The 24,853-nt window shown below is 39.6% G+C and overlaps 1 protein-coding gene across 4 annotated transcripts; it reads right to left on the bottom strand.

Annotated features, from left to right (window-relative positions):
• Positions 1-2,832: 2,832 nt before the first annotated feature.
• kiaa0753 (KIAA0753 ortholog) lies at positions 2,833-24,776 on the bottom strand. Of its 4 annotated transcripts, none has more exons than XM_086261923.1 (18): positions 24,217-24,770; positions 21,732-22,025; positions 21,366-21,627; positions 21,113-21,222; positions 20,955-21,017; positions 20,313-20,534; positions 19,607-19,787; positions 18,827-19,008; positions 18,384-18,514; positions 17,725-17,880; positions 16,441-16,530; positions 14,735-14,822; positions 14,479-14,553; positions 13,132-13,302; positions 12,836-12,917; positions 12,465-12,585; positions 7,087-7,314; positions 2,833-3,076 (listed from the first exon to the last, which is right to left on the bottom strand). In XM_086261923.1, the coding sequence occupies exons 1-18, from the start codon at positions 24,352-24,354 to the stop codon at positions 2,923-2,925; spliced, it is 2,748 nt and encodes a 915-aa protein (XP_086118049.1). In that variant the 5' UTR covers positions 24,355-24,770; the 3' UTR covers positions 2,833-2,922. The 4 variants fall into 4 exon arrangements, with proteins under 4 accessions (XP_086118049.1, XP_086118051.1, XP_086118050.1 ...); XM_086261925.1 differs by having other exon boundaries at positions 18,827-19,005; positions 24,217-24,767; XM_086261924.1 differs by having other exon boundaries at positions 17,725-17,877; positions 24,217-24,766.
• Positions 24,777-24,853: the final 77 nt, after the last annotated feature.

A 24,853-nucleotide genomic window follows, 5' to 3' on the forward strand; every position in this document is an offset into this window, starting at 1 on the left:
ATGCACTGGAGAAAAAAAAGGAATGGCAGTCAAAATAAGCAACATAACTGTAATGAGAGTAAAAAGCTATTAAATATAAATTCAACACTTTTAATCCGCTTCCGATATCATGTCTGCTTCATTTGCTGTGAAATCTCAAGGAAACAAGCTTTCCAATTAATCATCCAATTTATATTTTCTTCTTCTGGAGTTCAGGTATAACAGTAAAAACACTCCGCAGTTTCATTGTTCATTATTCATATAAAACACAACTATTATAGGTATTACGAATTGATTTTTAATGTAGTGAACATATTTATAATTGTAACCTGAGTAAATTACACTGGGGTGCAAACTGACTTACGTCTACTTCCTGTAAGTACATTTAAGGCTAGCTTATTATTTAACCTTTGCAAATGATATTAAATTCTTATCAAATGTAGTTGTTGCTATAGTATTATTACACTTTAACCACCTACAGCAACATGCTGCTAACATATTCATGCATCAACCATGAAAATTGAAAACACCAGTTTCTGTAAAATCATTATGCATTGAATGCTTTCACTTTTAATTTGTTCTACAGGCTACGCTTTGTTTATCCGTAGTTTCTCCTGAATATATTTTGCACATTTGAAAGAAGGACTTTTACTTAATAATGGAACATTTTTACGCTGTGGTATTGCGACTTCAAGTGGAGAGCATTACTACTTCTCCCACCCTTTGATCAACCACGGTATCAAATAAAGGTCATGCTGCTCCTCCTGCTGAAGTGAGCTATTCTGTATGTCGGCCTATACTCAACTGTATCTTACATTAATAAAAAATAAACGAAGAATATCTAGTTTTTCTAAATAACTCCATCGTGTTCAATCTGCCTTGTACGCACGTGTATTGAGCTTGACAGATAATCATTTCTATCTCATGATCCATCATTGTGAGTATAGTTGGCTATCTGCAAGGACTCGATTCATATAATAACTACATAATACCTCTCAGATTGAATTATTTGTTATTAATCCCAACAATGCAAAGCCGTGACAGATGCTTCCCTTCAGTCATGTATTTAATGAGATCTCAGATGGCCAATTGCGTCTCAAAACTGTCTGAAAAAAAAGGGGAAAATATGAGAATGCAAACGATGGTGGTGTCTGCGCGACAGACTGCTCAGTGATGGCCAGCATCTCAGCAGAAATCATCCCTCAGATACTTCATCTTCGACAGAACATCCCCCGAGAGGAGCAAACATGACTAACAAGCAAGGATCCATCTGTTGTAAACACTGAGCAAAACAGACCCGACTGCCACAAAGCAACTTTAACGCACCTACATGCCAAAGTGCCCCTGCGAACGTGAATATATTGCAGTCAGTGTTCTGATAATGAGTCAGCGCTGACCGTTGGCAAGGTCGAATCTCTGTGATCATTTGAAATTATAATGATGAGCAAAACTGTTCTAATTCTGGTCTTTCCACAGTAATATGTTTGTGCATGGTGGTTACAGCATTAACGCTGAAAAATCAAGGATATCCAAGTCGACCACAGTAAAGCCTCAAAGATCAAAACAGTTTGGTCTTACTGTAAGATTTGCTAAGCTGCTCCCTGATGTTAAGTAGTGCTGACAAAGCAAATATACACTGATTTGTCTTTTAAACGTCTCCTGAACTATAAAAGCTAAAAATAATCATAAATCAACTCATTATTTTATGGTCTTTGATGTTTCCCAGTCGCATGTCAGAGCTACCTGCCTTCCTTATACCTATGTAAAGACAGCAACACCTCCCTCACATTGAACGTACCAGTTTGTATTTATCAGAGATCACAAAGGGGAAATGTGCACTGTGCATGAGACTGTTAAAGCTTGCATGCATTCTGACGCCCTCATACACACAAACACACACACACAAAAACACACAACACAGCCTGAGAGGAAATACGGGGCAGCTGATTCCGTGTGAGCTAATTCATTCAGTCACTGTATGTCCCCAATCAAAGGCTGGTCCCCACAGGCCAGTGCAGCATCTGCATGTGCCCCCATTGCTCTATCTGCCTGGCTTTCATGTTGCTCTCAAGGGACTCAGACATTTTCTCAGCCTGTCAAGTTTGTCCTGTTTAATTTGTGCTACACATTTTACCACAATTAAGAAAGAAAAGCACAGAAAAGAGAATTATTAAAATAGTTCTCAACCAAGTTCAAAAGCCTGAAAAAGGAAAAAAGAATCCCTAACCATACCCTTATCACTTTCCTTTCATGTGGTCCAACCCTCAGAGTGGACAGAGATTACAGGGATAACACATTAAATTTAGAGGGAAGTATTTTTTCTGTGCTGAGACGCTTTATTTGGACATTAAAATGAATGAGAAATCAATTTACAAGACCTTAAGCGCACCATGTCCTTGGCTTTCTACATCAGTTTGGTGGAAACCGTATGCAATTAATTTATTTCCATATGCCAATGTGAAAATAATAAGTGTGAGTAATCCTCAGGGAGATTTAGACCAAGTGCAAGGGGACGGCTGTAATCTTATAATCCTCTGTAATGTTCTAATGGTCTCTCTAAGCTTATCTACACTAAACTAACTTTCCCAGAGGTATGCAAACACAGATACAGATGGACCAAAAGAAGTAATGTGACTAATGCTCCCTGTGTAACTCAACAATCTCTTCTGCCGAGCTTTATAATAAAATCTGTGATCCCAGTAAAATAAAATCATATTGTGTCATTGCAGAAGTTACCTATGAACGTGTTTTTAGACCTTTGTCTAAGATCAAATAAATAAAAACTTTCAAAAATAAAATATCTGATTGTAAAACATACAATACTCTATATAAAAATAATAAATAATAGTAGTCCAGGGTTTGACAAGGTAAAAATTTCCATCCACAGCAAACATAATATCAAAGGTTTTAAAGATAATGCTGCATCCATCATGCTGCAGCATCCTATTGTCCGGAAAACGCTGCAGCTGAAGCGGGTGGTGACCGGAGCGGCTGCAGGAACTCAGAGGTGAAGACGGCCTCAGCATACTCCTCCACGACATCCTGAAACTCTGCTGCCACGTCAGCCAGAGCCTCCGACAGCAACTCGTCAGCCAAGCTGTGAGAGGATAAGAGGTGCAGATGTTAGAAAACATGGTTATTTTCCTTAAATCATATATAACCTGTATAAAAAAAAAAAAAAAGTCTTCTAAAATTTGAAAATGTATACGCTTCAATTTGGTAGAATTCATTTGTGGCATCAAAACAAATCACATATGACAATGGTATTTATGTTGCTGCTGCTCCTGCTATTTTCGGTCTTCTCACAAGATTTTAGGCTAGAAATTTTGAAAGACATGCAAAATAAAAAGGTCAGTGGGCCTGAAAACAATGGCAAATGCAAATCACTTGAAACATGTCCTTTGTGCGCAGTGGTTATAATTTCAAAGTAAATGTAAATCATCAGTCTTGCGTCATTATCTTCAAAAATGCAGAAGGTCAAATTAAAGCTGATTTCTCTGAACAAATGTGGTATCTGTTTTTTTAAGAGGTGCACATGCAAAACTTAGTTTAAAAACATAAAACAGAGCAAAATAACTCTGAAGCCTCGTGAACTGTGTGCAGCACCAAGCTAAATTTCAGTGTTTGATCATTATCTGGGTCAGCACACACACACACACACACACACACACACACACGCACACACACAGGCAGAGACTGAGGCAGGGACATAGAGGATGAGGGAAAATGGGAAACACTTTCACATATCCACTGAAACGTCAGTGCAACAAAACTATCAGAGTAATTGTGCGTTTTTGAACTCCCTGTTCCTCTAAAGGGTCATGACAAGAACACTTTGCTCACAGCACCATATAGCGAGAGAAATCCAGAGAAGAATGTGCCGCTGTGGTTTGGGAACAGGCATTATAAAATATCATTAACATCAATATACAAGGAACCGTGCTTGCCCTTCTGAATTACTCCAAGTTATCTTTATATTTAACACACCAGTGACTGCACAGTGTACCGTTTATGCTAATGTATGAAAATCAAAATAAAAAAGCAGATTTATACAAAGTGAACTAGGATCCTAGGACCCTACCACTAAGTTTTATTTACATGCATAAAGAAATTCAAATAGCTGTTTTGGCAGTGCTGACGTCTTTCTATCTTGCAATCAGTCTGTTAGCAGACAGAATGAATGAGATCCTCCAGGTGGTAAGGCTCCACAGCAGCACAGGGCTGCTCATTACCATCTCATCACACAGAAAGCTTTCTGCGCTGTGTCAGAGCAGCAGGGGTCATACTAGTCTATACGTATGCCTTCTCCGTCTCCAAAAACACTGAGATAATTGGATGGTTTCTCACGCAATATCTTGTTGTTGTTTTTTCTAAGTACAGATTCATGTCTTAAAAACTTTGGCTTTTTGATGTGAAACTGATAATGAGCCAGTGACACAGTCAGCCAGATGCCATGGGTGGGACTGGACAGTTTTTCAGATCTAAACTTAAGAAAGACAGTTTATCGAGCTGTTTGGTATCCCAAACAGCTTTCAGAAGTTTAGAACTCATATATTAAACGCATAAGTTCAATATGTTCACAATGATGGCACGAAGCCAGCGTTGCACCAGCAGCGGCCTGTCAAGTATCTAAGTTTGTGAGTGGGAGAGAAGACCGGCGGCGAACAACAGAGGCGCACTATGCAAACCATAAACTCTGCATGATCCTCTCTGAGTGAGCGCCTCCTGCTGTGCACAGTGTCCGTCAATCGCATCCAGGGACAAAATAAATAACAGAAAGGACAGATCTGCTTCAGCGTGGTTCTAGTTACAAACACTAAGCATGTCATATCATTAATGTGTAGGACAACTTAAAAAAACTCATATTTCACTCTGAAACTGCTGCAGCGTTGAAGAGACTCATTCATAGCAAATAGTTATATTAGGTGGAAAATGTCATTGTTTGAGGGCGTTCTAGATGAAACTGAACACTGAAAAAGGTCCTGCTGAGAGCTAATGCCCCTTAATAAAGATATACATGAACACTTAATGTGCATTTAGAAGGATAACTTATTCTGAGAGAGGAAGCTGTAACTTCACAACCAGTGTTTATGTCTGTCATCATCGGACACTGGTGCAGGACAGAAATCAACCAACATCCATAATGCAATCCTTGTTGTTGCCTGTGTGGTGGCCAAGGAAGGTAACTTCATAATTTGTGTCAAAGGAAGCAGAAACACAGTAAAGCACGCACAACAGGATCTCCTGCTCTCCATCAGTCTTATAGCAAATGAATCAGCCATCGCTGCGTTCACAATTTCAATTCACTGATTGTGTTGGAAATGACTGTAAAGAGGTCAGAATGTTAGGCCATGGCAAAGAAAAATCTAACTGGGCAGCACTGCTACTTTGTCTCTCATGTTGGACCGAGCACAGACTGACTTACTCTCACATCCTATGGTACACAGAAAGGCACTCCAGAGGGTCATCAACATGGCCCAAAAAATCATTGGACATCCTCTTCCCTCCCTGAAGGACCTGTACAGCACTCGCTGTCTCAAGAGGGCACGCAGCATCCTACGGGACTGCACACACCCAGGACACCGGGTGTTTAAGCTGCTGCCGTCTGGCAGGAGGTTCAGGCTGCTGAGGTCCCGAACAAATAGACTCAGGGACAGCTTTTACAACAGGGCAATAGCCCTGATCAATGTAAATAGCTGACCTGACTGGATACCTCCCTGGACTTTTTAGGGGGAGGTAACAATGTTTAAAACGATAACAATAATATTTATATTTATAACAAGGTGCAATAATAATTAATGTGCAATAATAACAGTGTGCAATACACATACACTTATTCTTCTTTTTTATACTAAGTTAATATACTGTGTTGTTTGTTACGTTGTGATGTGTCATATCGTGTCGTGTTGTGTTATATGTAGTGCCGACGTAGGACAGTTTTTCCAATTTCATTGTACTACTGTACTATGTATGACTGTGCAATGACAATAAAGAGTTATCTTATCTTATCTTATCTTACAAAGTGACATAGCAGAAGGGCCAGCAATAGCAGATTAGCATGCTAACACAGAAGGAGATGAGTGCAACACAAGACATAATGTCCAGCTATCTATTTTCTTAACAGCATGTCCAATTCAGGGTCGCGGGAGGGCTGGAGGCTATCCCGGCTGTCACAGTACAAATGCTGGGGTACACCCTAGACAGTTTGCTAGTCTACTGCAGGGCTAACACAGAGAGAAACACAAACATAGCTGTAGATGTGAGCATGCAGTATTTTACAACCAATTAATCAATCACTAATTAACCTAACATGCATGTCTTTGGGCAGCAAACGGAGTATCTAGAAATAACCCAAGCAGGCACAGGGAATACCCACACAGAAAGGACCCAGATGGTCAGTGAATTTGAACTCTGGACTCTCTTGCTGTGAAAAAACAAGGCTAACCACTGCACTGTGCCATCCAATATACAAAGCAAAGGTAGCACTAGTGGAGATCTATGCACACATGTAATGTCACAGGTGTTAAATGTAAATGTTTCAAGCTGTTTTTCTCCTATACTGCCATGTTACATATTTACCTTTAAGCTTAAGCTAAACACAAAACAAGAAGGCTCGAGCGGTTGAGGGAGCTTATAAAAATCTTTATCTATAGCACTGTATTGAGATCCCTCCCCAGACCATACAAGCCCCACTCACACCTTGACCCATGTGACCATAATGACTCATGTGATGTTAGGATGGAGCAGCGAATTGACACTTTGGCTCACGTGACTCTAATCACTCACATAATGACAAGGTGGGTCAGTGACTCTCACCTTCAGTGGGACAACCCCACTAAGAGGTAAATTCCTGAGACTCCCTATCAGCTTTTATAACTGAAAAAGCCTCTTGGATGAAAGGTGAAACATCTTTAAAAATCTAAAAATACAACTGCAGTTGTCTTAAACTCAAGCACTTTAGACTATCACGATGACTGAGACCGATCATAACTGCAATGCATACTTCAAACACTGGTGGCAATCAGCCAGTGCAAACAAAATTCCCTGATCCTGTTTATGCACATGTCTCATTAGCTTAAGTCATTATTAAAACAATCAGTTTTCTACCCGTCTGCAACGGCCCAGGGGTCGAAGCTGCCCACAGCCTCATGAGCCACAGCGCGCAGGTAAGCCTCATAGTCTTCCCGGTACTGCCGAATGCCTCTCAGCATGCTGCCTGGCACTGAGATAACAGGCGCCTTGCTTCCCTCCAGAGGGCCAGGGAACATGGTGTTGTTTGCAGGATGCTGCTCATCTTGGGATGCCTCCTCTGTCAGGCTGTTCTCACACAGGAAGCTGCGAATGTGGAAAAACAAGACGATGCTCAGAAGGTGAGACCAAGAAACATATTTTTTCAATATCTCAAAATTGTATTTTCAGTTCAATTCAGTTTTATATCATTTTAAAGGCACTTTAGGGCAGGTAAAAAGCTCATAATATTATAGAAAGAGTGAGAATCCCATTGAGAAAGCAACACGATGAGAAGATGACCTCTAAGAGATGTTTATGTGGAGAAAAGGTAACTGCAGTAGAACACAAACTGAGGGTGTAGATGATGAATTTAGGAGAGGTGTCAGAGTGCAAGCAGCTCTCTTGCTTGCCCCTTGCTCAGAATGAGCAGGGGCTCAGCTGGGCATCGCCGTGGTCTGGCTTTATAATCCTCTCTGCTTTGACAAATCAGCCTGGCTCTTGCAATGGCGCTCACTGTGCTATATTTAGTGTTGCAGCAGCTCCAAAGCAAAGTGCCTCTCTATTGTGCTCCCTGGGCCTCAGCTAAACTTGTTTCAGTGTTGACTATTCGGGCTGCAACCCATGGGGTGGCCATAAATATCAAAGTGCCAGCACAGCGAACCATGCTTCCAGTCTGAAATGGGTCGATTTACTGTTTGACAGGAAAAACAACAATTCTGTACCCTGCAAACTCGCTTATTTTTAAAGTCGCAATGGCTCCCACGCTTCTGAAAAGAAAATAGACTAGCCTGTGTTTTCTGTGAATGAAAACCATTCAGATACTTTGGCACAAAAGACCATCTGCAAAGCAAGATTGGTCTTGCATAACAATCTGTGAAAAGGTGATATGAGTGCTGAGAAAAAGATTTGCAAATTAAATATCACGACAAATTCTTAGTAATAGTTTGTTACTCTATTGTGCCGTATGAAATTCACTCGAAACTGAATGAGACATCCATGATGAACCTTCATTTCATTAATCTGTGCTTTCACAACTCTGTGTACCTTTCTGTTTGGCTAGTGCATACAAGTACCAAAATGCTGAAACACTAACAAAACATCCTCTATCCATCACGTTGTAGCACCTGCAACTTGGCCTGCACACCGGATTTACACAAACCCAAACAAGCAAGCAGCATTAGCCATTAGCGCGATCACCTCAGGTTTGTCTTCTCATTTCTCAACAAAAGCTAAAGCCACGCAGAGCCTGGCAAAGATGGGACCTGGCACAGGACGGTGCCATATGTGATATATCAAAAGGGATGCAAGCTGGGCTGAAGCTGAGTCAGATAAAACCACAAGTGGCTGAGAGATAGTAAGGGGGTGATTCAAGCGAGGCTCAATGAAGCCTCAGTGACAGCGGGGAAGATCAGTGTGGAAAGAAACAGGTGGAGGATACTGGGGGGGGAAAAAAAACAAAACAACAGAAACCCTCAATATTCCAAAAAGAAAATCCTCTTTTATAATATTGCACTGGACTGATTTAAATGTGGGTGCAGAACTTAGAAGACATCACAACTAAAAATCCACCAGGTTACAAAGTGACGACATACAGGAGGGGACAACTGTAGCCACAGAGGAAAAAGGTGGGAGAGAGCAGTGTGAAATAAATAAATAAAATAAATGCACGGTTTTTAATTTTTCTGAGTGAGCTTCTTATCTTTTTATTGATTTGCTTGAATAGCTGATGGAGCTGTAGGGGGGATGGGGGAGACTGAGGTTTGGGCTCCTCACCATGGATACATAAATCTTATCTGCTGCTCTGCTGATGTGTTAAAAGATTGTCTCCGTGGTTGTTTGACAGCGCTCGCACAGGCACCTGAACAAAGACACCCAAGGTAAGAAGCGCGTGCTGTTTAGGAAAGAGTATTTAGCGTGACAAAGGCAGCGTTACGCCTGGTTAGAGTCAGTGGAAGTGTTAAAAACCTCTGGGCTCTCCTGTCATTACTAAGTAACCCCGACTATAGTCAGCATAGATTAAAAGAAAAGAACAGAGTAGCAGCACTCACTAAATATAAAACTATTTTATTCTTTCAGTTAGTATTCTTTTGAAAACTCCCGATCAATTCTCACCTTCCTTGGCTCAGTGCTTACAGAAAACCAGCTTACTTAATACAAAAATCAGGAAACCGATAACCGATACCATGTGACAATGTCCCTCTTAGCTATAAAACAGTAGCACCTAAGAAGCCTCCATTGATAGTCACACTGAGAAAATTATGCAGCTTTATTTCCGTGGCATGTTTTTTTCCCCCATGGTGTGTATAAATATGTGTGTGAGGCACAAAATGACGAGCATGTCGCCTGATGTGTCTCTCAGGACTGAAAAATGTGGGCTGTAAACAACAACTCAGGGCTGAGACAACACACATGATGAGCTCTTTGCTCATTTTCCCGTTCCCAAATTAAACCTCACCATTCTGCTACACTGAACACCAGGACAGTCAACACTGACAGAGGATTAACACAATCCCACATCAGCACGAAAAACAAACCACATTTTTAACCACAGGTTTCAATCCGAGGGCTGCTCAAAATAACTTTCCTAAATGTCTGGAAAATGATGCTCCTTAGAGAGCAACCAGTGGGATGACCTGCTGCTCTCTGGCATCAGTTTTAGAATTACCATTATTTCTCAAGACCTGATCATTTTGGTGAGAGAGGTGAACTATTTGGCAGTTGTAGTTGTGATTATTATACAAAGGGCTGCTGCGCACACAATCTGACATAACCTAAAGTTATAAAGCAACAACAGTTAAATTTAGCGTATAGACTGCAACAACATAAGGCGAGGCTTTTTAACTTACAGAGCATCCTTGGTGGTTTGCTTCCGCATTAGCTTTTCATCCCTTCATCTGCGCTGGTATGTGTTGCACTATGTGACACCTGGGCCTCTTTATCCTTCAGCACAGGTAGCCAAAGCATCTCCCTTACAGCTCAGTTCATTTTACGAAGCAACTCTGTGTCCCCCAAAGACAGCTCTGTAAAACAATGTGCCTAATAAACACAATTTCTCTCCCCATCTCACTCCAAACGACTCCCTACTTCCAACTTTATTACTTCTAAGGGGGACAAAGCACTGTGAAAAAAGAGACACTGTAGGTGGACAACAAGTTCCTTCTTGCACTTTAGAAAGAAACCAAACAAACAATCTGTCAGTGTCTAGCAGGGAGGTTTATTCTTTCGCAAGTTAGATAGTGCAGTAGTCATGGAGTAAGTGCTGAACAGGCTGGGTCATGCTTCATTTAGAGAATAGAGAATGGGGACAATATATAGAATCCTTTTTTCATATGCAAATGAGTACAATTACTACATTACAAGCAACCTCAGAGCCTAAAAATACTACGCATACAAGAGCTAATGGCACGACCACCATCAGTCTCGTCTTACTGCCTTTATTGGACTAGATAAGTTGACGAGCATCTTATGGTTAAAAAAAAAGAAAAAGAAAGAAAGAAAAAGGATTCTGTGATGGCATGTGTGACTCAGCAGACAGCGAAGCTATCCACCCTCTGTGCTGCTGAATTTCTCTGTCAACCTCACTGATTTCACTAAGAGACTAAATCGATCTGTGTACCAACAGAAACCAGCTGCATTTTTCTCTAAGCATGACCAAGAAATTTCAAATGCTTTCAAACAAAAAAAAACAAGTAAATACAGATAAAACATGCCTTGCAAAAAGCTGAAATACTGAGCCGATTAATTATTCACTGATATCTATGTGAATTTAAATTTAATTCAATTATCACCAACTGTTTTGTTATGGTACAATCGTCCCTTTTTCTGAATACACAGCACAACCGAATTACTATTTATCTTGTGATAATAACTCAAGGGGCTCAATACACACAATCACCTTGTGTGTTCTTTTATTCATAAGCATTCTAGTCAACTTGTTTACTAAGATTAGTACTTGCTTTCAAATCAAAGTGTTTTTCTATTGATCCATGTCAAAAAAAAAAATCAAAAACAAAAAAACAAACACCAATCACATCCACTGTGATTTAATGTGTCAACCAAAACAAAACACATAAAGGTCCAGTGGGCTGCCAGCACTTGTTAGAGGAGCTGTAATTCAGACTGAGGATGAAAGTGCTGCAGACGGGTCTGTTCTGAGCTACAGTGATTCAAGGTGTTTCAGAACAAATGAGCTAGCAGTTATCAAATGACTGTCCCCGTTAAGAAGCTGGAAGGCTTGATGCCTCTACAATGAACAGCTAATTAAAAAAAAGACACCTCTTAAAAAAGCACCTGTGTTATGTTTGCCAGAGAACAGAGTTATTGCTTGATAGATGCATTAAGAACAGTTAAGCAAAGTGGCTCTTAAGGCAAAGTTTCCATCAAGTGAAGTGAACCCGAGGCAGATGAAGACTGACAGACTTTAATTTGCTAATGTTTGCAGCTTGAATTTGTTAAAAGTATCCTGCTGGCTTGTCTGTGTCAACAACTTCTAGTCCCTTCCAGTCTCTTTTCTCTTTCCTTCCAAGTTCCTCGTTAATTTAAGCAGTATAGCAGCTGCAGCTAAAGCCCTGGGCAGTGGAGGGTCTCCCTGTGGAGTCTGCTGCCAGAGTCAGGAATAGAGTCTGCCCTGGGTACAGTAGCCACCAAGTGAGTTTTGCAGGATGAGTAAGGACTCCCAGTGGAACAGTGATTACAGGGCACACACGTCATGTGGAAAAAGACTAAATGTGTATAGCTGGGAAAAAAAGAACATTAACCACTTCCTTGTCATTGAGTCTAGAGGTGCAATTAAACCAGCACTGAATTACTTCCTGTGGAAGATGCCGTTTGTTTCTCTTCATTACAGCATCAGCAACTAAAGCAAGTCATTAAAGGTAATTTGATATGTAATTTGTCTCATAAGATTTCATTAAAAGTCACCTGATACTTTCCAAGTAATTAAAATCCACCATTTACATATTTGCATTTGTTAAAAAAAGGGAGTATATCATAATTTTGTGCAATCAGGAGCATTGAGCTGAGCTATGATGACCAATAATTGAGGCTAAGACCTATAATTTCAGCTCAAATGATTGGAAAGGGAGTTAAATAGGTCAAACCTTAATACTGGGCTCCAGTTAATATTCTGAGAACACTCCAAAATTTCCCTGCTGACTTTTCAAGACGAATTAAACAGCAATGAATGGAAGCCATCAGCTAAAGATGAGACATAGAAATGACTTGTGCAGTAAAGGGGAAAAGACAGAGAAACCCACCCAGTCATGACAGGTTTCTCAAGGACAATATCCGCTGCAGAGGTCTGCTTCAGCACTGGATTTGTGAGCCTAATTGGCTGAGGAGAGGCTGGCCTGGAGCTGGGGGCATGGGACTGGGATCCTGAGAAGAAGAGAGAGAAAGCAAAAGAAGGGAGAAATGTTAAGAGGGATGGGTGGAGCAAGGAGCAGACAGATAGAAAGACAAAAGGACAACAACATACATCTGGCCTTTTCAGTTGTAGCACTGTCTCCACCTACAGGAAAGGTCTGTGAAATAACTTTCTAGGTTTTGCACTTGCAGATAACATTTTTTGTTTAAGTGCAGAAATCGTCTGTTTTTGGCTTTTTTTTTTTTTTTTTTTTTTTTTTACCTGCTGGTCCTGGTTGTTTCAAGTAAAGAGGGTCTGAATAGGTGATAGAAGCAAACCGTCTCCTCACTTCTTCCTGATCCCGCTGTCAGAGACACAGAGAACCAGATTCTATAAACACAGCATCCTACTGACAAAGAGCCTTGTCAAACAAATTGAACGGTGTAATCAAGTCTGGAAAATGCATCAGTATTCAGACGCAGACCACAGCTGTCATAACAGCTCATTATAAACACTAAACCAGTAACCAGTGACCTTTCAAATTCCATAGTGACCTTTCACTGGTGGGTCCCTCTCACCTGTATCTCCTCCATACGAAGCAGCATACTCTCCAGGGTTGGGGCCTGCAGCATGTCCTGGGCCATGCCCTGCAGCTGTCGGTCTGTCCTAACTGTCCACGCCACCCGGGCGGTGTCCTCTAACAAATCGTCCAGCAGCTCTTCACTCAGCTGCTCAGCACTTTCTTCTGCCTGTAAATGGTGTTAAGGTTCAAAATTGAGGAGGGAGAGTACAAACCACCCATGGTCCAGAAGCTCTTGGTCAAACAATGATTTTAATGACTACACACGTGTGGGAAGACAACTCTGTACGCAGACAGCAATTGAGCTTCGACTTAATCAAAGCATGAACAGATATTTTATAGCATCAGGGTTTGATTTACTGACGCCCCTTCATGCGTCACAGATACATTTTATACATAGATCAGATCAACACCACAATGACTTTTAACCCAGAAGATCATCTTCTATTTTCATGGCTGGTACTTTCCGTTCTTGTCTTAAAGTGAATTGTTCCTCTTTCTTACCGAGACATGACTAATCTCTCCTCTAAATAAATCTAACTCATGTGTGTGTGTGTATGTTGACCTCACATGCTCTCTGTGTCACCTCTTCACCTACTAACTGTCTGTGTCTCGTCCTCAAATGCTCTTTCTCAATTCACCTGTTGCACTTCTGACCTTTCACCAGACCAGAGGCTCACTGAGACTATATGTATGTCTTCTACTAAATAAATGTTTTAACCAAGAACCTCTACTAAAACCTTAATATAAAATGACCTGATATAAGTGTTTTGTAAGCATGTACTGCAATTCCTTCTATGGCTCCAAGTCACTTGCACAATAGATTGTCCGGACATCGCGCCGAACAAAGCTTCCAACCCCCAATTAATTGACCGAGCTCCAACTCTTTAATAAGCACAGATATGCATTGTGTATAAAATAGTCATAACTGCACCTGAAATACAAGGTCAACATAATAACTGTATGCATAACATCTTAAGGCCTTCTTAAAGCTATCTGTTACATTGTTAAAGCCTCGTCTTAGCCTGCTGCTCAAAATAACTTTCACTTCTGCAAAACTCTCCAAGCCTGTTTCCTGTCCTGTTACTTTTAGCCTTTCTGAAAGACACACTGTTTAAACCTCTAAACGCAATATAAACTCCAGATTATATTATTAATGCAATGGTAATGATGACAATTATTTAACAATAGCAGTAAAATAATTTCCCTGCTCCACACTTAGTGTGGAGCAGGGAAATTATAATTACAAAAAAAAATAAATACAAGTGTTGTGAGTTTAGCTGCACAGTTTTTAAATCATTGCCATGATAAACTTAAATGTCAAATCTCCTGTAGTGAAGCTCACCCTCTCTGCGGCCTGTTCAGGCACTCGACTCCTCAGTGGAGAGTTCATTCTGTTGTTCCTGGACTCACCAATTTGCTGAAGGCACAATAAAAATCTCAGTTTATTTTACGAGGCAAATCTGAAGCCAAACACACGCATACACACAAACTTAGATTTATTTAATCATTCACATGCAACAACTGTCACCCTTGTCTTTAGGAGGTTTATAAAAGGAAGAAATTCTGGCACTAGCTGGACAGCAGATAAGTCCTCCTACCTGGGCTTCATCCAGAAGGGGCTGAATTCTCTCTCTGGCCTTCTGCTCAGCTCTCTCAGCCCACTGAGTTGGCGAGACAACTTCAGACCTGTGAACCAAAACACACCCACACTGCAAGCTGTCACAGAAGTTCTGAAGCTGAGCTGCTTTAACTTAAAGACACAAAATTAAAAAAAAAAAAAAAAAAAAAAAGTATTTACATAAAGTATAGTTAAAAATATATTTGGAATTTTAGCCCACCTTGGGTTCAGAATTAATTAAAAGATTGAATTTCTCTGATTAAGAAACAAAAAACTTTCTGCCAAGCTTTTAAAATAACTATCCGTTTGAGTCGAATAAAACATTCTCATTACTGGAAATGCATGAGAGAATTAATTAATCATCACTATCAATCATTATCATTGATGGCTAAATGTATTCACACACAATAGAAATAGTCATCAGGCTCAGTGTTTTTTAAATTATTCACATTAATCTGTAATTATAATAGGCATATAAGGTCAAAACTGTCAAACTCTTTGCTGGCATTATATTGAATGGTTACGTTCACTGTTGAAACCAATTTAAAAAAAAGCCATAAAGGCTGACATGCCAGTTAAGAGTTTCACCAGCTGAGAGCAGCTGGAAGCATAAAAGACTCACTAAGTGTGACATAAGCATTTTATTCAAAATGCAGCCTGTTGATTGTATTGATGTCTATTGTGTCCAACTTATCACCTGTAAACAAGTGAAGCAGTTTAGTGCTTTTACTTGTCACAGTGGCAGGAGGAAAAAAAAAATCAGATATAGTGACTCGTTATACATCTAATTTAAACACTTTAACACTTTTCTGCAGCTTTCTTTAGCTTTAAAAACAGAAACAAACAAACAAACAAACAAAAAGAACCTGCCATGGGTATAACACACAGGCAAAACAGATCTGTAATAATGGTGAATTTTCATTCAATTTTCCATGTAACACACTATGTGCAAATTTGTTAATGTTACGTAACCCATAAAACTATAGAGGCTGCATGTGTTCTTAATTAACATTACATGTTTCCTGCAGTGGTATTCCCCTCTTGACAAGGTGAGTAAATAAAGAGCAGGCCTACACGTCTTTGTGACAGAGAACACAGTAGCGTTAACCCACACATTCACAGTAGTGTAATTAAGTGTTGACTTTGCTCTGTGCACATTGCGTTTTGTTGCCAGCCTTTTAAAGTTGGGCTCTCCAGTGACTAATTAACAAATACACAGCGGTCTATAGGAACATATGCTCTCCTTGGTGCTGAATGGATGCGCTGCAATCACAGTCTGCATTATTTTCCACTCATTGTTTTGTTCTGTTGTCAGTAGATAATGTTGCCCATGTTGTAATTCCCAGAGTAAATGCTCCTTTGATTGTGAGCACAATGAACCGAGTGGGAAATGTTTTTCTTCTTAAACAGCATAAATGCCAAGTATTTACAAAGGTTAAAGGGCAAGTGCATATATCGCTATATATATACACACACACACTGTACTTACTTTTTTATGTCATTAATTAATCCCTTTTATTTCGGTCAGAGGGAGTTTGTTATTATCCCATAGTGTCTGCAGAGGTTGCAATTAGGGGGCACATGAAATAAAAAAGTTTTTTGGCTATATTAATATTCACCATGACTTTAAGCCTTCATTACCTTGGATCCAAATCTGCTAAAACAATAATTTTATTAGTACTGTACCTTAATCTCTGAATGCGTTCAGCCTCTTCTTTACTCAGCTGGTTCAGCTCTTGCAGTCTCTGCGCAGTCATCTTATCTAGCCAAGCTTTCCTGCATCACCCAGGCAATCATCAAATGAAGCAAAATGTAAGCTCAAAGAAGCTTTGCACATAAATAATTTATAATCCTCATCTTTAATCACGCTGATAGCCACTGATTAATAAGAAAGCACAACTGCAGTAATTAAGATTTGATTAAACGGAGACATATGTGGAACACTCAATCAATGAGGTGCTTATAAAACAGGCAAACTATTAATCACTCAAAAAGAGAAATGGCCTCAATCTAGCTGGCACCTAGATTAATTTATTGGAAAGAATTAACTTTGAATTAGAATCAGAGTATTGCCTCTGGCTCTCAGCAAGTGGGGTCTGACATAAAGGTTAGAAATGGCTCTCTGAATGTTCTCATTAATGTTCCTTTTTCCTAGATTCCACCCATGTGGCATTTTGCTATGACAGATAATCTAATGTGAGAAGCAGAAATGACACAGATTACAAGGTAATCTGAAAAAAGATATTTATAATAAGTAGAAGCGATAAAAGCTGGGACAGGCAGATTTTTCGCCATCAGGCAAAAATTCCTAACTAAACTTCTGCATATTAGTTGGGCTCCATTATCAGGTTTTAAGAAAACCTAGCCAATTATATTAGATTCTGGCCAATCAGAGGTCCTTTCAGAGAGTCAAAAAGTGCAGATGCACATGCAGATCACTAGTGCATTTGCATCCCTAGAGAGAAGAAAGCCTGAGCCAGTGTTGGAAAATATTGCAGGAAAAGTTGACGGTCCCTCACTAGCAACAGCTGCCTCTGGCCTGCAACGCACCACAGTAACAGGAAAACAGACTTATCAAAACACATTTATATCTAATATTATGGTCACAGGTCCTGCTCATACGGGAGCCAAGTTTTTGCCTTTTTTCCACTATCACTGTAAGAACAGCCATGAAGGATGTGTAATTTATGGTTCAAAGCTTTGATTTTATATGTAACATCTCAGACTGTTATCATGAAAGCAAGAGTAATTAGGCCTTTTTCTAAACTAAACCAACCAGCTTACACATAGCTTCTGCAATGGGCACAAGACTGTGATCATCTGCAGGGAGCGAGCTTAGGACAGAGGAGAGCTGATGGAAGAGAGATTAACTTTCACATTTTATTTCCCTATTGTTCCCGATTACTGCCAACCCGTGTATTTAAAATAAGGTTAAAAAAAAAAAAAAAAACTTTGGGAGGTAAGGTTCACCTTAATGCTTCATTCTGAGCTTCTTTCTTCCTTTGTGAGCTTAGGCCTGGCTCAGTTGCCAAACTACCTCCAGGCCTCTGCTTTGGAGGGTCTGGTGAGGATTTCACTGGAGAAAAGAGACAACGAGGCTCTGGTCTTCCCCTTTGTGGGGATCTGCTGATAGCAGAGAATGATGAATGGGTTAAAAAATGTAAACAGAAAGATGCTATATTACACAACTCAATGGAAAGCGAAAGAGCAATTTTTATTTTGACACTTACATCTCTTATACTATATTTACCAAATTACTTTTTTTTTCTTCGGATTTTCCTTATAAGCAACTGTCATCAATGAAAAATGAAAAATTTGGTGCATATGGTATGTGCTGCACTTTACCAGTAACATTGAATACAATCTACAATCCTATAATGTATACAACCTCTTAGTCCATCAGATAATCTGATTATGTCTACCTGCATCCACAATTTGATTGAAATTCATAAAGAGATAATTGTGTAAAATGGTCTTTTTTTTGGGGGGGGGGTTGTCCACACATATTATTTCATACTAAATGTAAACTGTTACCTGGAGATCAGCGTTTCGGACATTAAAGCAGTACTTACATAATGACATTAATCATCGAGTGAGCCGAGGACTGCACAGAGAGATAACAGACTCACCGTTGTGGAGGAGGAGAGTGAGGAGATGTAGGTATCCAGGGCACAGAGTGCTCTTTTTGAGGGAGCTGGCTCACTCTGAGCCGAGAGGAGACTGTAGGCTGCTGGAAGCCTGTATCTTGCATCTGATTATGCTATAATAAAAATAGAAAATAAATATTTAATTATTAGTTTACATTAGCCTCACATTGGTTACGTCTGATCATTGGTTTAAAAAAAAAAAAAAAAAATTTTTTATATATATATATATATATATATATATATATATATATATATATATATATATATATATATATATATATATATATATATTTTTTTTTTTTTTTTTTTTTTTTTTTTTTTCCCCCACAGGGTATGATATCAAACAACAAATCATGTTGCTAATAACATGTTATTAAGCGTTCTCTGTGTCTTGTGAAATACTGAGTTCAGTACAAGCCCAGCACCTTTATTGTTTCAGCCGTTTTTCTCTGAGAGGGCAGCTCTTTTCTGCTGTTAGTATTGGTATGGGATCGTCTCTGCAGCTCCCTCTGCTGGACGAGGCTCTCCAGGCCAGACCGCAGCACCTCTCTTCGATTGAGGGGCTGTTGAGTAGTTTTGGGTTTCTGGGAGGCCATTCTCTTATCTGCTGACAAAAATAAAAAGTTAAACAATTTATTTTTTTTGATCTTAAGTTCAAACTAAATAAAAGTCAAAACCAAACAAGATTCTTTATCCCTTTCAGTACAATTCAATTAAGTTGAACCCTGATGGGAGCAGACAACACCACCGATTACAGAATTTGCCTGCACTCTTGACAGCCAGGTGGATGTGTGGTTTAGGTTCAGGTTTCTAGGGAGATCTAGATTGCAGATGAGGCTCACTCTAGGTGTTTATATCATCACTGCCTCTCAGCCCAATAATACCCAGCAGGACTTAACTGCTCATATACTAAACAGCAGGGGACCAAATGCCAGAGTTCTGCACTTTAAATCTTGTTTTCCTATCACTTCCTGGCTCCCTGATCAATTTTAAGCCTGGGTACAGCAATTTACGCACAGTGGGAGGCCCCAAGAGAACTGCACAGAAGCCCTTGGAGGGCTTTTATATACATAGGAGAGCAAATGGTTTGTCCTTCGTCAGCAGGCCTCTATCAACAAGTAGGTCTTAAGTTGAAATGATAATCATTAAACAACACCCAGGAAGTCTGCATTAATAAATACACAAAGCTAGTAAACAGTGCTCACCATGGAGGCCTCTTCTGGGATTTTTTGCTTTGCAAGGACCTCGAGCAATTCCTTGCAGTTTGGGACGCCTGGGTGCAGTCGTAGGAGACTTGCTGCGATGAGGAGATTTCCTTTGCGGAAGGCATGCTTGAGCCTGCATCTTTATGAGCATCTCTTGTTTACTGAGAGCAGAATCCAAAGTCTATTAAAAATGAAGTGACAGCAAAGCCTGAGATTATTCACTCAATTCAAAAAATATATATTTTCCTAAAATAAGTTTTACTTTTAGACAAATTCCACTAAATATTGATTAATCCTGCAGCACAAGTCATCTATGTTTACAGTAATATCACAAATAAACAATGTAACAAAGAAAATAACATGTAATAAAAATATATGATGCATCTGGAAAAATCATATCATTTAGGCATATTAAAATCGTATTACTACTTCGATCTGTGACCTAGAAACAGTAGCAGATACAGAATCTGTTCTTGTAATGCTCTGCTAAACCTGCACTGCAGTTAGTTGGAATTCATGCATGAATATTTGCCTTTATTAAGTAAAATAAGAAAGTAGGTTTAAAGTCGGGACCAATACAATACTGCACTGGTTTGCCACATTGAGCTTCTTTCCGCTGATTGTTTTTGCATTGTCCAGGAGCCAAGTCTACACTAGGAAAACACACATCACTCTGTGAATACAGCGGTTACATCGTGATCCTTACCTCTAGTTTCTGCAGGATGTCAAGGGCAGTCTCAGGCACAGCTGAGCCCTGGTCCACTTCAACTTTAGCTGAGCACAAAGAGAGCTGGCGAATCAGCTGCCCCAGTTCTTTGGAATAAGGAGGCACTTTGCTGTGAGACAGATCAGAGAGTTGATGGATAAAAACCTGTAAAGCCCTCAGTGCCCCACGATGTGCAGCTGCAAGCCTGTTTATCGCCATGGACTGAAAGTAAAAGAGAATGCAAATAAATTAAGAACAGAAATGTCAACTTTTTTTTTTAAACAAAACTCCTTCATAAAAAAAAAAAAAAAAAAAAAATCAGACACGACTGATTTTACTCATTTAATTCAATTTTATTTATATAGTGCCAAATTACAACAGTCGCCTCAGGGCCCTCATAATGTAAGGTAAAGACCCTACAATAACAAATAAATAAAACAAATTTTAAAAAATTATAAAGATAGAACAATCAGATGCCGCCCCCTCCCTCGAGTAAGCACTTGGTGACAGTGGGAAGGAAAAACTCCCTCTTAACAATAAGAAACCTTCGGCAGAACCGAGCTCAGGAGGGGTGGCCATCTGCCGCGAGTGGCTGAGGCAGAGGGGAGAGCCATGAAGTCCAAAATGTGACTTTCTTCTCACCTTTTTAGCATCCCACATTTTCTGGCTTCGTAGTTTTTCTATATCCTCTTGTATCTCTTTTACCTGTTAAATAATGTGAGAGAACATTGTCTAGAGGAGCAGAGCAAAAGGAAATCCAGTGACAAACATTTAATGGCATTCAATAGAAATTTAAGTACCTGTTGCTGCAGAACATAAATAATACGAGCTGAGCGAGCTGCCTGTTTCTGTCTGCGTATCGCCAACTTGTTTTCCTCTTCAGGTTCTAATGACTCCTGTATTTTCTCCCCTGTTGTTTAAAAAACATTGTGCATTATTTATCAGCATCATGCATTAGTAGTGAAATCATAGGAAAAGTGTGATCATTGCAATGGGTTCCAAAATTATGATTACACTCCATGCATTTCAAGTTATAGGTGTCTTGTGGGCTACCTCTGTTAGCCAGCTCTTCCACTTTCTGAATATATAGTTCCAGTTCATTTTGCAGCCTGTGGATCTCGTGGCTTAAAGGTGCCTCTTTGTCTCCTTCTACCTGCCTAAGGCCAGGGTCTCTGGTTGGGGGTGAGCGGCTCATTCGAGGCATGGATGAAATAGGATGTTTCTGGGATGTGTGTCGTTTGGCTCCAGCTACAGTCACCTTCTCTTTTGGACTGGATGCTTTTGACATCATCTTACTTGGACTTGCTGCAAACTCCTATAAAGAGAGGAAATAAACTTCATTTGCTAAACAGGCACAAACAATTCATTTCATATTATATAAACAAGAATGTTATTATAGACAAAAAGTAATTAAATTACCTGACGGAGTTCTACATCACTTGTTTCAAAGAGTGAGGCCTCCTGAGAAGGTTTGGCCGATAATTTTGTCAGCGATTCAAGGCGCCTTCGTCTTAGATCTCGCTTGGCCTGCTTAACAGCTGCCTGAAGCCTCTCCTCAGAGAGTGTGGTGAAGCTGAAAGAGCTTCTGGTGCTATCCACATTTTCCTTAACTTCTGATACAGGCAGCAGTCGCTCTATCACAATGGGGGCAGGCAGGCCGACATGTGTGGCACGGTTTCTAGTACTTGCAGGGATGGCGTCATTGAACAGCAGCTGTGGTGTGCAAGACAGAAGTCAGTTTTATCTGGTATAATCAGTCATTATGATTAGACACAATCAGATATATTTATCAATAACAGGTATTTAGGAAATGGTGTCATTGCATATAGTTGTGGTCAGAAGGATACATACAATCATTAGGGAACATGGAACCAGAATTACCAAGAGATTCATACGATAAAGTATACCATATCATATAAATGTCGTAGTAATTTGGGGCTTTTAATGATTTCTTTCAACAGATGAGCAGATGGAATAATAATAACATCCTCTTTGTGCGAAAGCTAGATTGTTGAAACTTGGATACAACTGGATGTTGAACAGGACCATGATCTCAAACACACATCAAACCTGATTTTACAAATGATAAAACAGGCTAACGTGAAGCTTTTCGAATGGTCTTCCCAAAGCAAACAAACAAAACAAACAAATAATGGAATGATATTTTGTAATGATTGTGAAGGCACATGTTTGAAATGTTTGAAATAAAAATGAACTGAACTGAACTGAAAGCTGTGACCTTAACCCTGATGAATATTTGCGGACTGTGTAGGCTCATGCCAGGAAACTAACCAATTTAAATTAACTCTACCAATTTTATCAAGAAGAGTGAACAATTATTTAGACAGAATAATGCCAGAGGCTTGGGGGTGTATGTATATATTTGAGCCTATATGTATAATATGTGTATTAGATGGCATTCAAATATTCAGAAAATGCGCCTAATTCTAGTGCGACCATCTCATGTCATTATATTAATGCTGCTATCTTGTATATATTGTACATACTATTGTTTGAGTACTTACAATTGTTTTTTTGTACTTTTTATATTTTACATTTATATTTATTATTGAAACTTGCACCAAGGGAGTGGCACTCCAATTTCGTTGTACTCTGTACAATGACAATAAAGGCTATTCTATTCTATTCTAATTCTAGTGCGACCATCTCCAGGTCTCACTACCATCTTGTAAACCTTCCTGTAAATCCTAATGAATGAAGCCTTAGCTTGATGCTAAAATGAAATGAATGAATGAATTTTATAGTACCATATCACCCCATTAGAGCACTTCGCTCTCGCACTGCAGGCTTAGTTGTTTTTCCCAGAGTATTTAAAAGTATTTAAAAGAAAAATGGGAGGGAGAGCCTTCGGTTTTCAGGCCCCTCTTCTATGGAACCAGCTTACAGTTTGGATTCGGAAGACAAACACTATCTCTACTTTTAAGATTAGGCTTAAAACTTTCTTTTTTGCTAAAGCATATAGGTAGGGCTGGATAACGTGACCCTGAATCCTCCCTCTGCAATAGGTGCAGGCTGCTGGAGGATTCCCATGATGCATTAAGCATTTCCTTTCAGTCACCTTTCTCACTCACCATGTGTCAACAGACCTCCCTGCATTGAATCACACTTGTTTTTAAATTTCTGTCTCTCTTACAGAGCATGTCTTTTGTCCGGTCTTCCTTCTCTCACCCCAACCGGTTGCAGCAGATGGCCGCCCCTCCCTGAGCCTGGTTCTGCCTGAGGTTTCGTCCTGTTAAAATGGAATTTTTCCTTCCCACTTTCACCAAAGCACTTGCTTATAGGGGGTCATATGATGGTTGGGGTTTTTCTCTGTATGTATTATTGTAGGGTCTACAATATAAAGCGCCTTGAGGCGACTGTTGTTGTGATTTGGCGCCTATAAATAAAACTGAATTGAATTGAAATTGAATCCAACTAAAAACAGTACATGAATCTCTGGTAAACTTCACTGAGGCGCTTTACTTTGACACCAAGCTATTTACAAACATTGTGATATGAACATAGTGATATGCTTCAAACTGAAGTCTTACAAAAATCTTAAAAATGAAGAGAGAAAGGGTATTATCACAAACGCTTCACTCGCGTCTCCACCTCTTTTTCATTACTTTGAATGGTTGATCCCGGGTATTTAAATGTCTCTACCTTCACTGCCTCTACTCCTTGTAGCGATAAATATTATGACTTTCAGGACTGTAATATTCAGATTTATTGTTGACATTGTGCTGCACTCTAGGACCAGCTGATCTCAATCAACCAGCTCCAGGTCTGTGTATGTATCACTAGTATGTGGTCTTAGCTTTTCCATTTCAAATTGTATATATGCAAAGATGAACTGCATATAATAAAGATAGATGAATATTATCAGACTTTCAGTGCTGTTTACCTTGGTGTGGGAGATCCCAGCCGTTAAACCGCTGCGGCTGTGAACATTTCTGGTTGATCCTAAAGCAACCCAGTCTCTCTCTTCGCTCTGCTTTCCTGAGAAAATCCCGGGACCACTTTGCAGGGATTGTGCAGTCATTACAGCGAAAAACAGTTGTCACTGTAGTAAACAATACTAAATGTTATGCTAATGGGAGCTAATTTTGCTAACATAAAGTTAATCCAATCCAGAAACTAAATTCAGGCACTTCGCCGTCGTTAATAATCAGTTCTTCCACTTTCTGTATATGAATTATAAGTCAGCTATACGCACCGAGTGGCTAATTGAAGCATAATTAAAATACAGGACCTCGTTAATCTCTTAAATTTTAAATTTAGCTTCTCAACAGTTTGAAACGGCGCCATGACAACAACACAACCCTAAAGACGGAAGTAGTTTTTTTTTAACTACGGCTTGTCAAATAAGCCAAAAATCAACGCAAACGCTTTATAATGACGTGTGATAGAATAGGCATTCTCACTAAATATATCACATATGATATATCATATTTAAATACTGGAGAATAATTAAGTGTATAAATAAGAAAGAATATATTACAATGCGATTTCTTTTAGCGGTTACTTTAAGAACTTTTTCC

This window comes from Aulonocara sp. 'chitande type north' Nkhata Bay, linkage group LG14, assembly GCF_057382095.1.
Source record: "Aulonocara sp. 'chitande type north' Nkhata Bay isolate Kocher_YH1m ecotype deep benthic linkage group LG14, A_spYH_male_GT1.1, whole genome shotgun sequence".
NCBI classification, from domain to species: domain Eukaryota; kingdom Metazoa; phylum Chordata; class Actinopteri; order Cichliformes; family Cichlidae; genus Aulonocara; species Aulonocara sp. 'chitande type north' Nkhata Bay.